Below are 18171 nucleotides of genomic sequence, written 5' to 3' on the forward strand. Positions count from 1 at the left end.
TCAAACTTTAAAATACTCCAGAAAGCATAGGTATTCATGCAAGGGAGAGGAAGGGAGCTAAGGAAGAGCAAATGATGAAATGTCTACCATTATATCATGATGCAAATGCTGTGACATTCATCTAAATAATTGTATAACTGCATGGATTTTCTCATCATTTTGATGTCATTGCAGTTTCTTCCAGATGCTGCTGCCCAAAAGGGCAAAGCTTCAGAGCACAAAGAACAAGAAATAAAAAGTATACCAAGAATATTTTTCAAGCTACAATTTGGAATGCACAACTACTTTGAAAATATCTTCCCATTTACTGGTCAACCACATTTCCTCATGAGAGCTAGAAATGAGAGCTAGAAATTGACAAGATCAGAAGAAAAGTTGGTGAGACTAGACTGGCTTGTTACAATAACTATGCAGAGATGCTGCTTGCTTTTCCCACCAAAAAACAAGATTTATCAATCTGTTACAATGCATAATTGGGAAAAAGCGAGTACCTCATTTGAATGTTCAATCTGTTATAAATACGTGGGCTGAATATTACAATTTGCAGTAGATGTTTTCTTCACTATTACTGGCTTTTCTATCTGCAATAAAATAATGATTCATCAAAAGCTACATCTTTAAATCTCTCTTTGTATACTTTCAAGTTTAAAACTTCACCTGTGAATCTTCACAATTTAGGTATCAGAACAAATTAGATAATTTAACATCTCTACTTGTTACTACCTGATAAATGTTTCTTTTGTGGTAAATGAAGCACTTTATTTCCAAAACCTCTGTTTATCAACATATGCTCATGTTACCCAATGAATTGGTTTCTCTTATGCAATTGAAACATAAAAAATGCATTATCCTACCTTGTTAGAATTTATTTTTGTATACTGCATTATGGTTCTCACCTATTATTAGCTGCTTAAAATCTATTTCAGTAAGGGTGAGTGGCAAACATAAAAATTATATCTTTGTAGCTTGAAAAAAGATGACATAGTGTTCATCCTTTTTCAAGGTACAAATATGTAGTTTTAAGTTTTTCTTGTATGGGACATAAAGCTAGAGATATATACAGTATGCCAATATATTTGGCCCACCCATGTGAACTCTAAATCAGCAAAATTACCAATTGACAGTACAATCATCAACAAGATTGTTTAGAAGAATGGGCAATTACATTAAATGAGTCTTATTTTTCAGATTAACATAAAACAGGATTGCATTTTAGGACATTTTGACCTTCTAGGCCTCAGATTTTTACCATTTATTATTTTTATTTTATTATATAAAATACTGTGGGAAGTCATCATCCAGCCCTCTCCCAGAAAAATGAAATATCCTAGGAAATATTGAAAAGGCAGAATATTTCTCTGGATATGAAAAGAAAGAAACATGTTTTAAAAGACAGAATAGTTGCCTGTAGCTTCCTGCCCATCCCCACTGTTAATGGGCCATTAAGAAGGCCAAGCTAGTCCCTTTTACATAATAAAGACTTCTCCACTGCAGCCCCAGGGGGGGATGGGAGTAAAGGCATGATAATATTGGCACTTTACTCAACTGACCACATGGCATCTGAGAACTCAACTAAACCTGGATTCAAAACACAGCCCAGAGAGTTGCCCCTGCAGGGCCCTAGGGAGTCTGACAACCAATCAGAATACATTTCTTACACAGGAACAGAAAACAGAGAGGTGGGACTGAACAGGTTATAAAAAGCCTAGCAAGCCCCTCCTTCAGCCCTTCTCTTCTTCTCCATCAATATTGAAGCATGTGATCACCTTTTCTGTTCAGGACTCAAGCCATGTGGCCCTGTCCAACAATAAACCATCTTTCCAAGCAGCCTCCATGTCTCCAGTGTCTTTTTCCCCACTTGGACCCGAACCCAGAAGAACATTTCTTTCATCAATACAAAGAAGAGAAGAAAAAATAGGAAATTAAGGGAAGGAAAGGGAGCAGGAAAAGGGGTGTGTGAAATACAAGGAGAAAGAGAAAAGAAAAAGAAAAGGGGGCATTGACTTTCAACTCTTAGCACAGTACAAGATGAACATACTCCAACGTCAGCTTTTGCTTTTACACATTGATATCTAACTAACCATTCCTATAACACCAAATCTTTCTGATCAACAAAACCAGGGTCAAAGCACAAAATCCAGAAGTGATATCCAAATAAGAACATATTTTCCTCTTCGAATAAAACAATCAATTAAACCATTCCTGCTTTATCTTCCTTGCTATGGAAATAACAGGTATTTCTATTTGCAACTAGTAATCTTTGTGAATTGTCACCATTTTTATTTACAAAATTTATTGTATTCTTTCAAATTCTTTGACCTTACTGAAAAGAGAAAAAAACCTTTTTTTCACCCTTTTTCCCTTCAAAGTGCTAAACTTTAAAAAACCACTTTTTTAAAAAAATCAAAAGTTTCTAATACATCTTTTTCTTTGACTTCTTTTTTTTAAATAAATTTTTTATTTTCAAACAAACACACACAAAACATATAGCATAAAAACCTCTTCAACTGCATACAGTGTGTCAATTGGTTTGCAAGGTCTTTCTGCGTCCTTTCCATAGTCATCACTTGAGCTTCATCAAAAATCACATACTGTCAATCAAATATCTTTGTATACAATATTATTATACTTCATTTCTTTGATTATCACTATTGTTTCTCCATTTTAAACAAGGTATTCTAAATATGTATCCATTTATATTATAATGATTCATTATGTTATCTTCAATATATCCAATAATAAAGATTTTTTATATCCTGTCATTCTATTATTTTTGCATTGATAACATTCTCTAATTATTTTCAATTCCATGTTTTTTCCATTATTAGTATTATCAATCTAATATATATGTATACAAATTGTTATAATTGTTAAACATCCATTAAGCATAGCTATTATTACATTCTTTTTATATGAAACATTAAATTTGAAGTAAATTTATATTATGGCATTTCATTACATCTCCTGAAATCATCCAATGATATTACATCTTTATCTTCTATTCTATATAGAATTATTTATCTTTTATAAAAAGGTTTTTCAACATCATCTCCATCATCACAGTTTGTATAAAATTTCATATTATCAATCTAGTATATATAAATGCTTTATTTTCATTATTGATCATTTATTTGACTATAGCTATTATTACTTTCTCTTATACATAGTACTCAAAATTTAACTACATTTAACTAAATTTTATTGTGACATTTCATTTCATCATCCTGTATCCTTCCAGAAATAGTGCAGTCCAATATCTCTTGCCATTGGTAGAATCTGTATTCTAAGTGTTTTCTTGATAAGGCTTATGTGGACTTCTCTTGACAACTTTTTAGTCATTGCATATCTTATAAAGATTCGAAACCCTCTATCTGTTCCTTTCATCAGCTTGACTTTTGTTATCGCTGGTGCTTCTGCTGAAATTACTTTCATTGTTTCTGCCAAATTTTCTTCCCTTTCTTCATCTATATTTTGACATCTGAGATAGTTCCAGTTCATCGATATCTCCTTTCCGTATTTTGCACTTATCATTTCCCTCCACTCTCGATTTACTGTCAGTGTCAACAATTTTCTTATCACTTTCATATGTCTCTGTGGTTTTTTGAACTCTGTCCTCAAATTTCATCATTATTTTGTAAGTATTCTCAACTCTTCCCTCCATACTTTCTGTATTTTGATCTATAATTTCAAGTCTCTTTTCAATTCTCTCTGTGATTATTAAGATTTTTTGAATTTCTAGCATAATTCTTTGTTGGTCCCTTTTCTTCTTCATGTTGGGCCATTTTTCCAGGTTATAAACACTGCCACTAAAACATCCAAGGCTTTTGCTAGGTTTCAAACAAATTCAGTAAAGTTTTTCAGGTCAAAGCTTTCTCTTTCCTTCTAAGAAACACCTTTATAAACAAGACATTTTCCACTGACCCTTTCAGTAAACAAAGCCAATAGGTTTGTATTATCAGATGTTGCCAAGCCTCTAGCCTCTAGATGGCAGTGTTACATCCTTTCCCTCTGTTTTTGCCTGTCTTTCTAAGCTCCGAACTCCAAAAGAGAAGAAAAAAAAGTTTAAAGATTACAATCCGGCCGAGCCTTGCGAGGAAAGAAACTTTTAATCCACAAATACAAAAAATGGAAAAAGTATAGAGGAAGAAGGGGGAAAAAAGACCAGTCAAGTTTAAAAGTAAGAGGCATTTGTAAAAAGTCCATCCATAGAAAATAAACAAAATTAAAGTGAAAAAGATAACACAATAGTTTTAAACCAGGGTTAATTCACCGCTTGCTTCCTTCTGTCTTCAATTTTATTTTAACTCTAAGTCTTTTGGGTTTTTTCTTCTCTAATAATAAGGATTTTTTCTCACCATTTTGACACACTGTCTCTCCTATTCTGCTTCCATTTCAGGGGTCTGTCCCAACCTTCTGCAGCCATTTTGGCTGCTTCTCTTGTAGCTGGCAAAAAGACCTTTTTCCTGGATCAATCAGAGGCTTTGCGATGCCCCTGTGATCAGCAGGATGTGCCCTTCCCTATCACCATTCCTTCAGAACGGTTTAGATCCAATGGTTTAGATCGTCCAGCAACAGACATATCAACAGCAATCCTGGAGCCCCAAGATTGCATGTCATGTTGTCAGGCTCCGCCTCTTTCTTTTTCTTTGACTTCTTAACATACAAGCTTTAAACTTCGGTATTGTGTTTAGATCCCTACCTCCAAAGTACCCTTATAGATTTTTTTCTTTTATAAACATATCTTTTAACATACATAGTTTTTCTTTAAACTGATACATTTTCTTTAACTTTTTCTTAATACAGGTACTCTCAAATACATTTTCAATTGGTTTTGCCTACTTTAAAAATTACTTAAGCATTATATACAGATGAAACTCAAAACATTAGAATATCATGCAAAAGTTCATTTATTTCAGTAATACAACTTAAAAGGTGAAACTAATATATAAGATAGACTCATTACATGCAAAGCAAGATAGTTCAAGCCGTGATTTGCCATAATTATGATGATTATGGCTTAGAGCTCATGAAAACCCCAAATCCACAATCTTACAAAATTAGAATATTACATGCAATCAATAAAACAAGGATTGTACATAGAACAATATCGGACCTCTGAAACGAATAAGCATGCATATGTACTCAGTACTTGGTTTGGGCCACTTTTGCAGCAATTACTGCCTGAATGCGGTGTGGCATGGAAGCTATCAGCCTATGGCACTGCTGAGGTGTTATGGAAGACTAGGCTGCTTCAATAGTGGCCTTCAGCTCTTCTGCATAGTTCGGTCTCATGTCTCTCATCTTTCTCTTGGCAATGCCAAGAGAAAGATGAGAGGTCAGGTCAGGTGAGTTTGCTGGCCAATCAAGCACAGTAATCCCACCAGGTTTTGGTGCTTTTGGCAGTGTGGGCAGATGCCAAGTCCTGCTGGAAAATGAAGTCAGCATCCCCATAAAGCTCATCTGCGGAAGGAAGCATGAAGTGCTCCAAAATCTCCTGGTAGATGGCTGCATTGACCCTGGACTTAATGAAGCACAGTGAACCAACAGCAGCAGATGACATGGCTCCCCAAATCAACACAGACTGTGGAAATTTCACACTGGATTTCAAGTATCTTGCAGTGTGTGCCTCTCCATTCTTCCTCCATACTCTGGGTCCTTGGTTTCCAAATGAGATGGAAAAGTTGCTCTCATCAGAAAAACGGACTTTGGACCACTGAGCAACAGACCAGGTCTGTTTTTCCTTAGCTCAGGTAAGATGCTTCTGACGTTGTTTGTTGTTCAGGAGCAGCTTGACAAGAGGAATACGACATTTGAAGCCCATGTCCAGGATCCGTCTGTGTGTGGTGGCTCTTGATGCACTGACTCCAGCCTCAATCCACTCCTTTTGAAAGTCCCCAACATTTTTGAATGGCCTTTTCCTGACAATCCTCTCCAGGCTGCGGTCATTCCTGCTGCTTGTGCACATTTTTCTTCCGCTTTTCCCTTCCACATAACTTTCTATTAATGTGCTTTGATACAGCACTTTGGGAACATTCAACTTCTTTTGCAATTACCTTTTGAGGCTTTCCCTCCTTATGGAGGGTGTCAATGATCGCTTTCTGCACAACTGTCAGGTCAGCAGTCTTTCCCATGATTGTGATTCCTACTGAACCAGACTGAGAGACCATTTAAAGGCTCAGGAACCCTTTGCAGGTGTTATGGCTTAATTAGCTGATTAGAGTGGGACAGTTTGAGCCTAGAATATTGTACCTTTTCACAATATTCTAATTTTCTGAGTGTGGATTTGGGGTTTTCATGAGCTGTAAGCCATAATCATCACAATTATGACAAATCACAGCTTGAACTATCTTGCTTTGCATGTAAGGAGTCTATCTCATATATTAGTTTCACATTTTAAGTTGCATTACTGAAATAAATGATATTCTAATTTTTCAAGTTTTACCTGTATATGTAAAAAAATAGATTTTCAAATTTTGGATTAAACCTTTCTTTCAGTTGCACATATCGAGCAGAGAAAAATGCACTCTGATTCCAGTTAACTCATTAAATTTAAGTCACTCCTTTCAGCTTATCTTCATGGAGTAAAATGTTTTCTTCTCTGGAAGTATCAAAAACTTGTAGACCTTTCTTTTTATCATGAAATCCTCAACCTTGTTAACGTCCTTAAAGAAAAAGTCCCAAAGAAAGTCTTTTTCTTAACGCTTTTCTTTTAGTTGTGTTGAAAGATTTACACTACCATAGTAGTGAAAGTTAATATCAGGTTCTTCTAAAACTGCGATAAACTCCTCTGCATTTTCAGCTACTTGTGAAGTTGCCTCGGAAGTTTGGTAACATTCCCCACATTTTCATCTCAGAAGTAATTTGAGAGGATTTTTTATCATCAGAGAACAGCTGGTCAACAAATTGGCATATTTTACCAAGTAAATTAGATGAAGAGTGGGAAGTAAAGGAGAGAGGTAAGGGAAGAAGAGAGGGATAGGAGAGAGGGCAAGGGGGGAGGAGAGGAGGGGAGAAATGAGGAGTGGAAAGGAGAGAGAGGAGAAGGAGCAAGGAAGGGGAAGGGAAGGATGGCAGAGAAAAGAAAGGAGGTAGGGAGGGGGAGGAGAGAGGGAGAAGAAAGTGATGGATAAGGTGCAAACATGTTATATGGAAAGCAGAAGAGCCAATAATTGTTTCGGGGAGTTGATGGTAAGATGAAGTGATGTAAACATTTAATAATACAATATGATGTTGGCTATGTAACAGTATACATGTGATTATATGTTATGAAAATGAAAAAATAAAAAACTTTATTAAAAAAACAAATTGGCGTATTTTATTTAGAGACCATTCAAATATATCTCTAATTCTTTCTTCCACCACCTTGGCTTCCTCTTTTAATCAGAATCAGGAGATTTTAGCCATCCACAGCTAAGATCAAGCCACCAGTTATTACAATAGTAAACTAAAATCACAGCTTTCAATCAGTTTTTTCTCACCACACTTTCTTATTTGGCTTGCCTTAACAGCCTTCTTTTTTGTTTTTTGAGACAAAAAGAAATCCCTAAAATGGTGCAAGTCTTCAAAAAGGTATAGCAAGCTGTAGCTAGAAAGAGCCTCTTGACTTAAACAAAAAAGATTAACAGTCATTGAAGGTGATTAAGAAGAGAAAGGCATAGCTTACTATCCATTTCAAAGGTGAATTCAACACCAAACACATTGTAGCCCCTCCCCTCCCAGCTTTTGACATGCAGATAGCTTTGGAGTTCAACTCCAGAAACCATTTGCCGGCTTACAGCTGTATTGAAAGATTCCAAGGGGAGTTCTTTGACATACCCTGATCAGGTAGGTCATAAAAACTGATGGGATGCCAGTCCCTTCAGTTAGAAGGCAGAAGAGCTATACCCCAGAGAAAAATTATTCAAATTATTCAGAGATCTCTCCCTGGGCATCTGTTCAGTTAGCCATGTTCCCAGGAAGTAACCTTCTAGGCCTCAGATTTGATGTACCCTTAGAGTTGTACTTAATTATTTTATAATTATGTACAAGTGTACACTTATTTCATACAGATTTTTACTTTCAAGTCTATTCACTGATTATACCAATTAAGAGAATTAATTTTAATATGAAAATGAATTTAAATTTGCTTAAATGAATATAACTTTATACACATACATTCCCCAATATTTTAGAACACTCTGTTCCATGTTAAACAGGTAGATAGTTATATTTGTCTTAATATTGGTAAGAAACTCTGTCAAAACTCTTAAAATATCAATAACAATTTAAAGCTATCAATTAAATACAGTGCCTATAGGAAAGAAACTTGCTAGACAGTTTGTGATCACCACAATTTGTTCTGTGATGCAATACACTAATATGTTCAAACATTAACACTATGAATATAATACAAGTAGTGCTGAAGTTAAAACCATTTCTTCAGTGACTGTTCAAAATTATAGCAGCATTAAATGAATAGTACTGATGCCCAGTCCCTGACGTTATGGGTGCAATAATGCCCTCATATTCATATGATCAAAATTCAGGCACTTGGCAGCCTGCCTGCACATACTATGCATCCGTAGGGATGCTTCACCTCATTCCCCCCACCCCCAATATCTGTTCCACATCTATGCCCTTTTGGCTTCTCTGCATAGCCTTGTAATCAGTGACACTAGGCACATCCTTATAAGCAGTGACACCTCTACCAGTGACCTGGTAGGATTCAGTTAATGATAGCAATGGGGAATCTTGGGATTACCATCAACATCTAGTGACACTAGAGGTCTGGGGTCTTTAGCAGTATCATTTCACACAGGCATCTTCTTCAGCCTCAGCACTGCTATTGCTGCTGAATGCTGTCTCCAGCTCCACATTATAGCCAACCACCTTAGAACCACTGTGCAGAGCTCCCATTACGGTGGTGGGTTCCAGGAGGTGCAGCCTGGTATGGGAATACCGGTGGTAGCTGGGAGCAGCAGCCACTGTACTGGAATGGTGGCTTGTTTGGCCCACCCACCCGCCTGCGTTCCTTACTGGCTTTTAAGGCATTTTTGAGGCAAACAGGCCAATTGCGCACATGCACACACATACAGCACATGCACGACCTCCACCGAGTAGCTGGGGTGTCGCAGGGTGGTAGTGTGCGCATGCGCGCGCAATGCACATGCTCGACGATGCCCGGCCCTGTTCCAGCAAACCGGTTGCGACAGGATCTGGAACCCACCACTGTCCCATTACTCTCCACTTTGCAGACCCTGCTGCACTCAGCTGATCTTAGCTATTTTCCTCCCGTTGCTGATGAGGCACACCCAAGCTGGCCCTTTGTAGCTGGCCATGCCAAGTCTTCTTCCTGAATCATCTTGTGTCATCTCCAAAGAGGCTTGGATGTCGCTAGGCCCACGTGGTAGGATTCAGTTAATGATAGCAATGGGGAATCTTGGGATTACCATCAACATCTAGTCATAAAAGAGCCGAGGTGGCGCAGTGGTTAGGGTGCAGTACTGCAGGCCACTTCAGCTGACTGTTATCTGCAGTTCAGCGGTTCAAATCTCACCAGCTCAAGGTTGACTCAGCCTTCCATCCTTCCGAGGTGGGTGAAATGAGGACCCAGATGGTGGGGACAATGTGCTGACTCTGTTAACCAGTTAGAGAGGACTGAAAGCCCTATGAAGCAGTATATAAGTCTAACTGCTATTGCTATTGCTATGTGATATTTCAGCTAATCACCACATTGCTTAATTACAGAAATTCCAGTCCCATTTATCATTGTAACTCGAGAACTATGTTAGTGTATCTACTTTGAGACAACCCAAGAGCAAAATACAGTAAACAGAGGTTGTCTTTCAAATGATAGTTTATATACAAGGAATATATACATACACGTACTAGGCAAAGTCAGGCGATCAATCAACTATAGCACGGAAGCACACCTGAAGAGAGGGACACCCTCACAGGGCCTTTCTTATCTATACAGCCTCTTAAAGCTGTAACAGCCCAAAAACCTTGCTGACTTACATCATTGTAGCAGCTGGTCAGCTCTTAAAGTATTTCCCTGACACTCCTCCCCTTTAAAGTTGAACAGCTGAATGCTTTAATATATTCATGATGCCTTCTATCTCTATTATGTCCTTGCTTCCTGCTTTGGTTTCTACTCTCACTGCTACAAACACTACTAGTACCATTACTACTGCTGCTGCTAGAACTGCTCCTAGTTTCATTTTCTAATGACTCTGTACACTCTGTCTCTGTAAGGTCCTGCCGCTACTCCCCAATCAAGAAAGTACAGATTCTTGAGACAGCAGTATTTCAAAGGGAACCTTTTATTGAAAGGGAGTGATTGCAAGACAAAAGCAAAGCAGGTTCTACAGTCCCCTTAGTCAATTCCATTAGGGTAAAGGAGTTAAAAAACCCTCCCCTCAGTCTGATGTTGAATGAGCCAATCCACAGGTGTGAAGATGGTCATCCTGGGAAGGAGATAAGGGACTGTTCCCAGGCACTTCATTCAGGAGACTTTCTAATAGAAGAGGTTAATAAGTGAATAAATGATCCATGCCCCCCCTCCCCACAGAAATGGCAGTATCATGATAGGGATCTGACATTGCCCCCCCCCCCCCTAGAAAAATGAGTGGTCCATCTGTAAAGAAAGCACAAGAGAAACAACATAGTAAGTTATTTGGGTTTGTTAGTGTACTGCGAGTGGAATGTTTTCAATAATGCAGGGACCCTAACATATTTTTTAGATACTCATTCTGGGAGGGGTGGTGGTAAATGCTTCCAGGCTACTATATATTGTGTGGAGCCATGCGAGACTCTAGAATTTCCTTAATCTCAAAGTGTTGTTCCCCCTCAATCATGAGGGGGAGGAATGTCTGCAGGTGGCCTTAGGGGTAAGGTAATTTCAGCAGGCTGCAGTGAAATACTGGGTGGACTTGCCTAAGTATTTTGGGGAGAAGTAATTCCACTGTCACTGGGTTAATAATCCTAGTTATAGGAAAAGGTCCTATGAACTTAGGTCCCAACTTTTTGGAGGGTTGCAAGGACTGTAGGAACTTGGTTGATAAGTAGACCTTATCCCCTATTTTAAAAGGTTTTGGCTTTGTACTTTTTTGTCAGCCTGAGCTTTAAAAACAGCCCTAGCCTTGCTCAGAACCAATCTTAGTACAGGGAAGGTGTTTTACAGTTGTTGCATTACTTTTTAAGGGAGTGTATGGTTGTCTTTTCTACTGGGAGCTCTGGCATTGGGGCAAAATCCTGGCCTGTTGCAACTCAGAATGGAGGTGAATCCAGTGCTAGAATACACAGAGTTATTGTACGTATGCAAACTCTGCAAAAAGCAGGATGTCAGTCCAATTATCTTGTTGATAATTAATAAAACATCTCAAATATTGCTCTAAAATACTGTTAGCCCGCTCCAATCCACCATTAGTAGCAGGATGATGACTGGAACTTAGGCCCTGTCCAGTACCTAGAAGGCCCCAAAAAGGTTTCCAGGACTGTGAAGTGAATTGACCCCCCTCCCACCCCCGATCAGATGTTTTCCTTTGTGGGGCCTCATGCAGACGATAGATGTATTGCAAGAACATTTTTGCAAGTGCCTCGGCAGTGGGGATTTTTTGGCAGGGGATAAAATGGACCTGCTTGGAAAACAGGTCCATTACAACCCAAATAAGTATAATCTTTATTGTCATTGTACTTAAATACAGCGAAATTGGTTAAAATGACAGTTTTCCCCACACTTTCAGGCAGCTCTACAATTAAATCCATAGAGATCTCTCTCCAGGGTGCTGAAGGCTTGGCTACGGTTTGTAAGAATCCTGGAGGTTTTTCCCTGCATCCTTTTTTGCTTCTGCAGAGACAGGGCAACTGACAACATAGCTTTCTATGTCCTTCTTGAGGGATGGCCATCAGAACTGTCTTTTAATAAGGTGCAAAGTTTTCATAAAGCCAAAGTGGCCAACCAGTTTGGAATCATGGCATACTTTCATGAAAGGCAGCCTCTGGCTAGCTGGAATGTATAAGTTACTCCCCCCCCCCAACCAAGCTAAGTTATCTCTAAGTATTTCTATGGGCTTGGAACCATTCATCATTTAGTAAGGCTTGTTTGAACACCTGAAAGGTGGCATTGTCTGCTAGGGGGTCTTTTTAGCTTGCACCTGGTTATCACTTTGGCCACCTGTGGTTTTCTGGACAACACATCTGTTAGAAATCTTTTCCCCCAGGAAAATATTTGAGGCTGAAGTTGAAACATTTAAAATATTGATCCCAGAGCACATGTTTTGGGGAGAGTTTCCGTGGGGTTTTAAGAGCTTCCAGATTCTTATGATCAGTCCACACTTCTAATGGGATTTTGTTCCTCTTTAGGAAATGTCTCCAGCTAAGGAGAGTCCATCGCACTGCATATGCCTCTTTCTCCCAAATAGCCCTTCTCTGTTCAGTGTCTGTTAGTTTTTTGGAGGTTTATGCACAGGGTTGTAGTTGGTCCTGTTCATTTTCTTAGAGTAGGACTGCCCTGACAGCCACATCTGCCTGTATGACAAAAGGTTTTTCTGGGTCTGATTGGCTCAGCTGAGAATAATTGTTTCCATTTCTTGAACACCACCTGGCATTCCATAGTCCAGTTTAAGGGTTGCATTAGCTTTGGCTTGTCTCCTTTGTTTTCAAAAGATTAATGATGGGGAGTTCAATTTGCATGAAAGCTGGGATAAATTGTCGAGAGAAGTTTGTAAATCCCAGGAAACTCTACAGTTGCTTGCACTTGAAGGGAGGGGCCCAGTCAATCACCACTTATACTTTCCCTGGGTTCATCTCCATGCCCTCATGGGATATCCGGTATCCCAGGAAGTCTATTTTATCCTTGTGGAACTCACATTTAGACAATTTTACATAAACCTTAATGGCATAGAGCTTGTTTAGGATTGCCTGGACAAGTTTTATGTGCTCCGTTTTTGTTTCGGTGTATATTAAAATGTCATCTAAATACACCATAACCTCTTTGTATAAATGCTCATGGAGCACCTCGTTTATAAGTTGCATGAACACAGTGGGAGCCCGTTGTAGTCCAAATGGAAGCACTTTGAATTGGTAAAACCGCAAGTGGGTTTTAAAAGCTGTTTTCCATTCGTCCCCTTCCCTAATCTTGATTCGATAGTAAACCTCTCTTAGGTCCAGTTTTGAAAAGATTTTCCCCTTCAACAGGCGGGTAACATGTCCTTCATGAAGGGAAGAGGGTACACATTCTCTATGCTTACAGTGTTTAGATTTCTATAGTCCATGCATAAGCACAAAGTCCTATCTTTCTTTTCTTGGAATAACACCGGGGCGGTGATTCTTGGTCGTGTTGGTTCGATGAATCCCTTAGCCAGGTTCTCCTCTATGAAGATCCTCAATTCCTCAGGTTCTCTGGGGGACATGCTATACATCTTGAGCTTTGGTAGTTTAGCATTTGGGAGGATCTCAATAGCACAGTCTACGTGATGGTTGCGGGGGGGGAGCTCGTCGAAATGCTCTTCGCTGAACACTTCAACTCAATTCTTATACTCCTTGGGAATGCCCTGCATTGGTGCAGCTCTACCATCCAAAGCTGTTTCTTTATTTGAATTTCCTCCCTTCAGCCATCTGGTCTGGTCACTGTCCATTGGAACCTTAGGATTCCCTGCTGCCAGTTTACTCTGGGGTTCCATTTCCTTAGCCAGGTGAGTCCCAGGACTAATGGCCACTCCATTCTGGGTGCCACAATGAAAGCGAGTCTCTCGTTGCTATGTCCAGGGGTTCTCTGGCAAGAATGGCAAGTTCACCCTCTGTGACTGACCCCTCTAACTGGCAGAACGCGATAGGATTTTTTAAAACTTCCATAAGCATATGCCCAATTTTCCTACCAGGTTTGGGCTAATCAAATACTGGGTGCACCATGACGGCTAGCATTTTTACTTTTTCCTGCTCTGGGGACGAATAGTCTTAGGGGCAGGGTGAGATCTCAAATTGGTTTGCTTACCAGCGGGTCGTCTTCAGGGTCTCTCTCAGATGGGCCCACTTCCTCCCCAGGTGATGCCAGAGTTCATTCCCCTAATTTTGCAAGGGGGTGAACCTCCATGGCCTCTCCACTTCTCAGTGCAGTGTCTTTTCTCAGGGCATTGTTTTCATGGGCTTTCCTCTGGACAGGTGTTCTGGCTTTTGAGTGGGAGTTTTTGAATGACCCTCAGCTGCATGGTGCTCCTCCTTCCCGCATTTGAAGCAGGCAGATGATCTTGGCATCAGGGGGGTTTGTGACTTGAATGGCTCTTGCTTCCTGTGGGGTGGGGATCTCTTACAAGCTCTTCCCCCTCAGTACTGGTTTCTGGCCATGTCAACCTCCACTTCTTCAGCCAGGATGTACCAGTCGTGCAGGCGGTCTGGGGCCCTTTGAGCCAGGCAGGCATGGTAGAGGTCATCATTCAGGCCATCTTTGAACCAGCTCACTAGGATATCTTCTGGCCAATCCATTCTGCAGGCAAGGTCTCGGAATTCTTCAATGTATTCAGCTACCAGCCGGCACCCCTGTTTCACAGTTCTGATGCAAGCTTTGCAATCTGCCAAGGGGTCCTCAAATCAGTGGTGGAGAGCCATCATAAATCGGTTGAAGTTCCACAATTCAGGGGCATCTGCAGTGTGGAGAGTCACCATCCAATGGGCAGCTTCCCCTTCCAGAGCGAAGGTGATAATTCAGACCCGATCACCCTGGGTATGGAAATCCCTCCTGTACTCCTGCATATACATGAAGACTTGTGCCAGGAAAACCCCCAGTTGCTGCAGGTTGCCATTGTACTTCCCTCCTGGGGAGGGGGTCTTTCTCTCCAGTTGTGGCACTCTGGGCTGGACAGGAACATTGCAAGGCTGGTGCTGCTCATGGTGGATTCACCTGGATGGCTGCTTCCCCCCTGCCATGTCTGCTTTACTTGCTGCTGCTGGATCCGGAGCAGTGGTCCCAGCCTCGTTGGCTGCTGTTTCTGCCTTGCCTCCTCTCTGGTGTCAATCTAATTCCTCCCTGGTTCTGAGGTTTTCAAGAGTCTCCATCACAAAACACAAAACCTTTCTCTTGAGGTGGTAATCTCCACCCAGTTCTTCGATTGGCTCTTCCTGGTCCGACAGGGCTCCCAGCTCACATTTCCAGCCTGGTGATTGCCCCGGGTGAGGGTGACTGCTCAGGTTCCTCCGCGCCAGTTATCCTTCTTCCCCATTCCGATCAACCATCTGAGCTTTGTGGGGGCCTCCAAGTTGGCTTCAATGTCTTTGATGGGGCAGAAGGAGCTGGCTTCTGGCTGCGTGGTGGTGGAGGTTTCACCCCAGCATTCTTCCTCTCCTTGCTCACCACTTTGCTCAGACATTGTGTGCAGGGTCCCCAAGGTAGAGCGAGTTTGCTTCTCTGAGTTGACCACTTTTGCAGACCCTGCTGCAAAAGGTCCTGCCTCTACTCCCCAATCAAGAAAGTACGGACATTTGAGACAGCAGCATTTCAAAAGGAACCTTTTATTGAAAATGAGTGATTGCAATACAAAAGCAAAGCAGGCTCTAAGGTCTCCTTAGGCAATTCTGTTAGGATAAAGGAGTTAGAAACCCTTCACCTCAGTCCGATGTTGAATGAGTCAATCCACAGGTGTGAAGATGTTGTGAAGGTGGTCATCCTGGGAAGGAGATAAGGGACTGTTCCCAGGCGCTTCCTTCAGGAGGCTTCAGAACTGAGACAAAGCCAATGACCCTTCACCTTACACATTCCCCAAAGGTAAATCCAAGCAGAGGGTAGATAGGTGTCAGAGCTAGAGTTATAAACTAAGGGATTACAGGATATGTAGAAAACAGGAACAGGGTAATAAGTGAATAAATGATCCAGGCCCCCCTATCCACAGAAATGGCAGTATTATGATAGGGATCTGACTGTCTCATTATTTTCCATTACATACTGCTTACCATCTCTTGGTTGAATACCTTCACTTTCTCTATCCAGGTCAGTCTGGTTTCTCTGTCGGCTTGACATTCTCTTTAACTTCCTCCATTTATCTTGCTTTTCCTTAGGCAATGACCATGACCATATCTCTTGGGTTCATTACTGATGCTACCTACTCTAACTTCATTTGCAGTGAACCACTCAGGAAGAATACCTTTATTATGTCTTTCAGGTCTCCTAGGTATAACTCTGTTTGTTTGCCTTGAGTTTTTCCTACTCACAGGATACACCCTAGATTTTGCCTTCTTACAAACATCACACTCTAAGTAAATCTTGCACTGCTTTGGCTTTCGTTTTGGCGTATGCCCCTCAGCTAGGGCTGGCATCTTCTGCAGTACTCTGCAACTTGTGTGCCCAAATCTGCTGTGCCAAAAATGTACACAGTTGTCATGTGTGTGAGTGTTCATAAGTGTTTGTGCACAACCATTCTCCTGCCTCCCTAGAATGTACAGACCATCCTGCTTAACTCCTTGTGCACAAATTCTTCCATCCTTCCTTATGGATATTATCCTCCAGCAAACAGTATTTCATACCCTTGACTATCTAACCTGGAAATATTCAAATCTATGATCCAATTGAGGAACATATAAGACATTGTCTAATGTTTCTCCTATCTCTGGTACATAGTCTTTACCTTCCCCTTTAACAGCAGATCGCTGTCCATTGGCCAAAATAACAAATGTTTGCTTAGCTGGCCTCAAGCCAGAAAATGTTTGTGGATTATTAGCAATATTCTGACTCACCCCACATCTTTTTGCAGCGTTTTTCTCATCCATAGCCTCGTTCATATCATTCCATCAAGCATTTCCACTAGGAAATGTCACACATATTTGTGCCATTATAACACACACAAAAATTCACTCTACTATTAGCAGCATTAAAACCATCTTTTCTTAAACTTTACATTCATTGTATTACAAAATTAGATTATTTTTTCAAATAGGATTTTTACTTTCCTTTCTTGTAATTGCTCTATTTTCATTTTGTATACTTTTATTTATTTATTTTTCTTCCATGTTTATTATTTCCCAAGAATCACTCCTAACCTTAATAGGCTCTCATTCAGAATTTACCACACTTTTATTCTTCATAAGTCTAGGTGAAAAAATATCATATATTTATCATATAGGGCTGAATTAGTAATCTTACTTACAGCTGCCAAATTTCAATGGGCATGAATGAGCATCCATAGGAAAATCTTCTAAGTGCATTGGACATTCAGCCTGGACTGTAAGCCTAGAAGTGAAAATGCCAATTTATGGTTATCTTCTGCTAAGAGATCATGAAAATCAATTTCTCAAAAATTAATGGAATCAACACAAAGATAATTTATATTAAACTAAATATCAATTTAATGCAATTTGCTGGTTTATGTTATAGGCTCCTTCAATGGACACTGTTTTATCATGTCAAAACATTAGACATACTTTATTCATAATTATTAGGAAGGACCAACTGAATAAACATATAAATTATAGAATCATAGCTTGTCTAATAACAATTAGAAGTCTATGCCACATGGATAAAGAATTCATAGTCCAGGCAAATCTTTCATAGTCAGAGGAAACTAATGGGTAATTTAATTTCTGCCGTTTCAACCGAAGCAAGCAAATAATTCCATGATAAAAATGGAGATAAACATACCACAGGATACACTATAATTAGGATAGCTGTCTCATTTTTATGTCATTATTTGGAGCATTTAATACAGTATAAAGATTTAGGTTGCCCCATTCAAATATAACTGTCAGACCTGGAAACCATCATTAACAAAACATAACCCAATCTTTGAATTACTGCAAGAAGGTTGTAATTTTTCTTCTAGATTTTTTAAATCTCACTTTTATTATTTTTATAAATATGTTGAACATATCTAATACGCCTTCCTCATTTTATTTTTACATAGCAGCAACCCTGTGAGGTGAGTTGGGTGAGAGAGAACGACTGACCTAGTCAGCCAGCCAATTTTCATGCTTAAGGCAGAAGTAGAACTCCCTCCTAAGCTTGGTGCCTTAATCACTAGACCAAATGTCATATGTCAATATATAGTATAAGTTTACTGTACATGACATACAGCTAATACAGATAGTCCTCTAGTTATGAATATAATGGAGACTGTCCATTCCATTTCTAACCCAAGGATTGGTGAGAGTGAATCTCATACCTTGAATGAGATCACTCCGTTTTCGCCCATGCATTCGATAATTGAATGT

General features: G+C 39.9%; 1 protein-coding gene across 1 annotated transcript in view; it reads right to left on the reverse strand.

The window, feature by feature from the left end:
• GABRA2 (gamma-aminobutyric acid type A receptor subunit alpha2) overlaps nt 1-18171 on the reverse strand; it is a 127467-nt gene that overhangs the window by 55808 nt on the left and 53488 nt on the right. Inside the window, exon 6 of the mRNA XM_087724643.1 lies at nt 17112-17194. Within this exon, the coding sequence (XP_087580769.1) occupies nt 17112-17194 (83 nt within the window). The remainder of the gene's footprint in view (nt 1-17111; nt 17195-18171) is intronic.

This window comes from Thamnophis sirtalis, unplaced genomic scaffold (assembly GCF_051295495.1).
Source record: "Thamnophis sirtalis isolate CommonGarterSnake01/CBP01778 unplaced genomic scaffold, rThaSir2_p1.2 scaffold_10, whole genome shotgun sequence".
In the NCBI taxonomy this organism is placed as follows: domain Eukaryota; kingdom Metazoa; phylum Chordata; class Lepidosauria; order Squamata; family Natricidae; genus Thamnophis; species Thamnophis sirtalis.